Source organism: Frankliniella occidentalis, unplaced genomic scaffold, assembly GCF_000697945.3.
Source record: "Frankliniella occidentalis isolate FOCC.00 unplaced genomic scaffold, Focc_3.1 Scaffold58, whole genome shotgun sequence".
NCBI lineage: Eukaryota > Metazoa > Arthropoda > Insecta > Thysanoptera > Thripidae > Frankliniella > Frankliniella occidentalis.
The window spans coordinates 991,045-997,743 of NW_026267188.1; the positions used below are offsets into that span (position 1 = coordinate 991,045).

The 6,699-nt window shown below is 56.6% G+C and overlaps 1 protein-coding gene across 1 annotated transcript in view; it reads left to right on the forward strand.

Moving 5' to 3' along the window:
- LOC127749485 (zinc finger protein 784-like) overlaps positions 1 to 6,699 on the forward strand; it is a 165,707-nt gene that overhangs the window by 57,442 nt on the left and 101,566 nt on the right. The window contains exon 3 of the mRNA XM_052267729.1: positions 1,760 to 2,029. Within this exon, the coding sequence (XP_052123689.1) occupies positions 1,760 to 2,029 (270 nt within the window). The remainder of the gene's footprint in view (positions 1 to 1,759; positions 2,030 to 6,699) is intronic.

Genomic DNA, 6,699 nt, shown 5'->3' on the forward strand with positions numbered 1-6,699 from the left:
CCCGGGGGAGGAGAGGGGGTGAGAGGGAAGGCCACCTGAGACCAGGCCTGCCCCGGCAGCACCACTGCGCCCTGCGCCACCCTGCAACGTCATACACTGGACTCGCGCGAATACTTGAAAAAGCCGTCACTCATGAATTACTGACATAGACAAAGTGTGTTCGGGCGAGGTGCATGGTAAAGCTGAAATATAGCAAAAGCTCGGGCCCCTATAAGTTGTCTCGGTTTAATTTTCTCTCAGTGTTTCCACCGGTCGACCTTCCCGCCATTTTACAGCGGTCGATAACGATGTGAGAATTTGGTCGTTTTACGTGAACACTAAATTATTCACCTATTATGTATAATACTTTTTTTACATAAGCTGTGAACAATTTTGTTTTCCATGTTCGTATACCCGAAGGCTTGCAACGAATAAAGAACGTAGCTTGCGTATTACAATTTGCATGCCATAAAATCATAGTGTCCTTTATCAGAATACGATAAGCGGTTTACAGGGGGCCACGCAAAGTCCACCTCCCCCACTTTTTCGTTAGTGTCTGACTGTTGGCACTGTGGGAGGGAAGGCCAAAATGTTACAGACTTCAAAGTCACCCCGCAAGAGCGCGCTACCTCAGTGAACGAAACAAATGCAGTCGCAGTCGTAGAGGGCGGAGTGCGAAGCCCAACTCGTAGAGTGCCAGTTAAAAAAAATATAGTGTTTATTGTTTATCGTCACACTCGAAACAAAATTTCGGTGTGGAAAACTTCGATGTCAGTTGGAGCTATTCTCGGATTAAAATCTCCTACAAGTTTGGCCGCATTGTCAGCGGAATCTTGTCATCGTATTTCAGTATGGCTGCTACTACCACATTAGTCTTTGAGGTTAGGGTTAGGTAGGTACCTCTCCAATGGCAAACCCCTCTTGATCCAGTTGTAATGTTGTTATAGTGTAATGTTGCACAAGTAAGTTCTTACTCTCAGTATAAGACTGCATCTCAGTCCCACCCAGCACCCAGTCACTGCTCATGTGTGTGGCTGTGTCTTTTAGTTCATCTTAGTCCCACAGAGTCTTTGATGAAAGTGTGCCTGTTTAATTTATCAAATATCACATTATCAAATGTGGGTAAGAGTTCTTTAATACAAATGACCGATTCTACGTGTGTGTGATGTGTTTTGTTGTTTCAGCAGGGACAAGTATTCATACGGTCATTTCTAACAGTCATCTGGTATTTGCCTCCATCCTCCATCCCCATTCAAATAGTAAATTGAGACTCAAATAGAGGTGAAAAGAGAGTGCATTTACAAACTTACTCAAGTTGGGCAATAACTACATTTCTAAAATATGGAGAGGTTTCCACTTTTATACTCATTTAGAATGAGATATTTTTTTGTTCATAGCTTGCGTATGTACAGTTTAGAACATAAACGATATAGGTCTTTTCATTTCTCCATCATCAATTAAACTTTATGATCTATGCACCAGAGTCTTATCTATGCGGGATAATCCAGAGAGTACGTTCATTATTTGCCTTTACGATTTCCGAAATTAACTAGTGTGTCCAAGGCAAGCTCTCATGGCGCCTGTTAGGTAGGCAACATCCTGCATGCAGTGCATGCATGTACTGCGGAATGGCCTACCCCGAGTGTCGCAGGCGCCGAGCTCCCGTACTTTACCGAATAAGTCTGAGAAAAACCAGAGAAACACGTACTTTTTCAACGATCCTGAACTAATCCTTCAAAGTGTTCACGGCTCTTATCCCTAACATTTATTTTCCTTACAGGCTTTGCCGACGCTCTCTTCGGCAAGCGGAGCCCCATCGACGATGTCCCGCTGCCGCAGCCCATGCCGCTGGAGGGCGGGGGCGGCCCGGACGGCCCGGAGGCGGCCCCGGGGGCGGAGGAGGCCGGCAAGAGGGCCGCCGAGCCCGGCGAGGCGGCGGACAGCCGCGGGGGCGGCGCGCCCCTCGTGAGCAGGTCCGCCCCCACGCCCACGCCCTCGCCCGCGCACGCGCCGTACCCCGGCCACCTGGACGACAACAGCCTCGAGTCTGGTGAGTAACGGACACCTTGATGTCCTCGCGTCTCTCGGACGCCGAACATCGCTCTGCTTGCTCTCTGAGTGTGGAGCCGCTAGCCGAGCTCATGCAAGCTACACCGCCGAGCTAACTTATTAACGTTGTCCCTCCGACAAAGGGACCATGACGACCATGATGCGGAGCCCGCGCGGAACGCGGTGCAGCGGGGCCGCCGGGGGCAGGATGTTTGGCGAGGGAGGCGGGCGTGTCGGGCGGTCCAGCGCTCAGCCTCCAACGCAACTGGATATTCCAATCCGTTCGAAGAATCCACTCCATTCCGAATCGGACACCGCATACACGGGCCCCGCGCTTGCCCTGTGCATCACGCGCTCGCGTTTCTGTTCGGCGGACCGAGATGTTGTTTCTGTGCGGTGGTTCGTTTTTCTCTATCGCCCCCGTCCGCGCGTGTGAGTGAGAGAGAAAGAAGGGCGCCCCGCCCTTCCCTCACGCCGGGAGTGCCCCGTCAATCGGAATAGCAAATAAGCTAAGTACCAAATACCGAACTCGCCGCGGGGCTGGCTCCTGTGCTCTGTGGCCACAGCCGGCTGCGGACAGCCGGTCTAATGCTTTCCCGGAATAGCATTTTAATGGGAGGTCTGCCTCTTTGGCTCACCGGCGTTCAAATGCTGAATAATGGCTTCCCCGCTCTTGGTACATTTGTTGTTTCATTGTTCTCGTTTATCTTTTCGATTTTTCTCTTAATCATGCCCGCGCATTATTTATTAAACTTTTTACAAACCAAACTATTACCTTGGGCTCTTGCCGTGCTCGTGCGTGCTTATAAGCATAGCAAACAGAGTGTATTTCTGTTTATGATGTGATTCGTTATACGCCGAAGTAGTAGATGGCCTGAGAGGTTCCGTAACGGCAGACGACAGTGTTCAGGAGGCCGATGAATGATGCACACCAAAGGATGTCAAAGCAACGTGAGCCCACCCCCACCCACCCCTCCCCAACCGCCCCTTTCTTGTAACTTCCCCTGGTCTTTTACCACCTTCCGCTGCGAACGTCTTTTGCTCGCGCCCGTTTACCGCCAGGCTCAGCGTAGCCCGTGTCCAAGAAAGGACCAAACTAGGACCGTTCCGGTTGAGGGTGGTGGGGGGTGGGGATAGATGGAGCTGAGGTGGCAGCGGGGCGGCTGCGGGGGTGTCCAGAGAGGAGAGTGGAGGTCCGAGTGCCTGTCACCGGCATGCAAAAGATGCTGAATGTTTCATTGCACCTGATGGTGAGCCTAATTGACACTCGGACGCTGTGCCCAGCCTGTGTCAGAGGGCAAGCTGTCCTGGGGGAAGGGGTTGGCAGCATGCGCCCCCGCACCCCGCCAGAGCCACCCCCCGCCCTCCTCCTCCTCGCCGCGGAGAGTGCGATGGGGCGTCGCCTGTCACTGTCCGCGCCGCGCCACCCATCTGACCTCAGCGCGAGACTGAGCGCGGCGCACCTGCGCGGCGCTGACACGGCGTGCTGCGCTGTCGTCACAACCTGCGGCCGAGCGGAATCTCTTCGGATAACGTTGTGGAGGAACTGGAAGCTGCGCCATGCTAATGATATGATACTCGTATGACAAACCTCATATAGTTCGCAAACTAGACCGTAAAAGTTGTCGCATACATTTTCGAAGAACTTTTCCATGATCTGCGGCGTAAAATTACAATTTGAAATTGTACATTTTCAAGCAACAAATAATGTAAATTTACGATTAAGAGGATATTTTTCAGTGCACTAAGCACTCCGCGCTACTTTCGGCGTGGTGCACGCCGCACTCCCACCAAACAGTTTTAAGATGCACAAAGTGAAGTCTTATCGAAAAAGTTTTCCAAAGGGAAACAAAAACATAATTTTCATTTCTGATTATTTTTTTAAAATTCTATTCGGCTTCAGTGCACTGGTAAAATAAGTGTGCAACTGCTAAATTTTTTAAGTGTTAAACTGCAAGTTTAGTACTTGCTAGTGTTCAACATCGTACACTTGCTCCTCTGTTGAGCACTTCCGAATGAGTGAGCGGCCAATCGAGAGTTGAACACTTGCAAGTATTCAACTACTTGCAGAGGCACACTCAAAAGTGTTAAGCAGTTGCACACTTGGCCTAGTAGTGTAACCAATATATCCCGCAATTACCGTCATTATTCGTAGGACAACTTTTCAGCGGTGGATTGTCCGCGCCGCGGTTGCCTTAGCCACTCCTCCCCTTCCCCTTCCGTAACCGTGTCACCGTCGTCGTTCTCGACACCGTCGTCCGACGCTGCGTATTGTTTTCCGCCGCCTGATGTTTATAAACATAAACACGCCGGTCTCCGGACGCCACGGGGTTTTAAAATTGGAGGTTCGCTGTCTTGTACAGCCGAATACGCGGGGCGGGCGGGAAGGGGTGGGGGGAGGTGCGGGGGTGGTTCAGGCAGGTCGCACGTCAAGCCGTCAGGGCAAGAATATTCAAAGAGTGGACGCGGAGAGTGGCGAGGGGTGGGGAGGGAGGGGGCGTGCCGAGAGCGAGGCGGAGGTGCTCGCGCCCCGGGGGCGGCGGAGATCGCCATCAGGGGTCGGGTCGGCAGGAGCGGCGGCAGGAGCGGCAGGGCAGCGCCGGGACGACAGTCCGCGGGGCGGAGCAGCAGGCGGAGCAGGCGGCGGAGCAGGCGGAGTGGGTGACAGTTGGTGGCAGGTCACATTAGCACCCCGTCAGCTCGCGGCGCTGTGCCCTGCCTACACTGTCACCCCGGGTGAGAGCGCCGCGCCGGCCGCCCCGCCCCGCCCCAAAGCCCGGCCCCCGCTGTCCGTCACCATGTGAATGTTGGATGTGCACGCTGAGTGCTGATCCCTGTGCTGCTGCCCTGTGCTGGCCGTCGAGCCGAGCCGAGCCAAGCCCAGCCCAGCCGAGCCGAGCCGGGTCGGACCAGGCCGGGCCGAACAGGGCCGCGGCGTCAGAATATAGCGGGGCGCAATCGCGGGGGTCGAGTGTTGTGGCCAGGTGCAAAGCGCGGACGGCGCGGGCCGCGGGCGGGGGCGGGGGCGGGGGAGTCTGGCCCGTGCCACGCCGCGCCCGCTGCCGTCCAGTTAGACCAGGAGGGAGATGACGACCTTGATGGCGATTCCCTGTCCAGCCTTTTCTGTTTTTATTGCCCGGCCGCTCCTCTCCCGGTCGGCCGCGACGCCCGTCACCTGCCGGCCCCGCCTGCCGGCCGCGGGGTCGCCTCGCCTCTTGTCATCTCCCGCGGCTAATTATGGCGCGGGGCACCTTGACAGCAGCAGGGATTCGCTCTTCGCCCGCGCCGTGTGCCGTGTCGGCCCCGCGGCCGGCCGAGCAGACGGGCGAGCGAGCGACACGCGCGCGAAATACGAAATATCTGGAGGCGAAAGGAGTGTATGGAAATGGCCGCCCTTTGGGAAAGGGGAAGGCCCACTCTAGATAGGACGGGGACAACTTGTACGAAAGATAAGGTGACACAATTTTGTCCCAAGAAAAGAGTGTGCTTAAAATCGTCATCTTTCTCGGGACAAAAATGTCCTGCTAGTCTGGAAATGCACTCAACTCGTCGTCGCTCGAGAGATGCACAAATGAGAGGTGGCCGCCGGCCGCATCTCACGGTGTGTCGAGTGATGCTCTTCGCGGAATAACGTGACCCGCCACCGCCAAGGCACCCAAGCGACAGTGTTGTTTTCGGTTTTCATCCCTTCTTTCCCTCGCTCTTCACTTACTCTCTCTCTCTCGTCAGCAACTCGTACAAGCACACACACACACACTCCGACATCCTCGCCAGGTGTATATATAGCCCAGTCTTAATGGCCTGGAGCCCGTGCCCTGCGCGGGCAGCGGGCAGCGGGCGTGGACATCGCCTGCTGCGCCTCCGTGTCGTCCGTCCGGCGATGTAGGTCGCGCTTCTGCCACTCCACTGGGCGGCGAGAGGACAGAGGACAGGCAGGGAGAGGCAGACAGGGAGAGGCAGGCAGGCGGGCAGGCGGGGGGATCGAGTCACAGCCGCGGCCGCATTTCAAACTCCCTGGCAACCGGATGAATTTTGCGTGCAGCGCGCTGGTGTGACTGCGATAAATGAATAAATAGCGCATTTTCACTGCCGCCGCCGCCGCCGCCTCTTGTTTTGGAGGGGGTCGCTGCCGCGAGAGCGGTGGTCCCAGCAGGGTGGGCGGCGCGGGGCGCGGATCGCGGGCGGGCGGGTGGCGGCGGTCCGAAGGGGTGGTGCGGGGGGCGCGGGGCTTTACAAGTCGCGGGCTGACAGCTGCCAACCTGACGCCTCGACCCCGACGACCCGTCCGCGAGGTAAAAAGTGTGCGGCGCGCGGAGCGCGGAGCGGCGGGGGCGAGGGAGGGTGGAGGGCGGGGCGGAGCGGAGGGACACGACGGCGCGGGCGTGGCGGGGCGTGGCGGGGCGGGGCGCGGCGGGTCCAGCCTGATACGGCTTTGACCATGTTTGCACTTTGCGCACGTGCATAATTCAGCCCTGTCCTCGGAGCGGCGCGGCGCCCGGCGCGGCGTGTGGCGGAGGACAGGGATGAGCTTCTGCGCTTTGCCTCCGCCGTCGCCGCTTCTCGCGGTGACCCAGTCCGCCCAGTCCACAATCAGATTACCCCTACTAACACAACCACCACCACCACCACCACCACCACCTCCACGACCACCACCAAGCAACTACCCCCCCC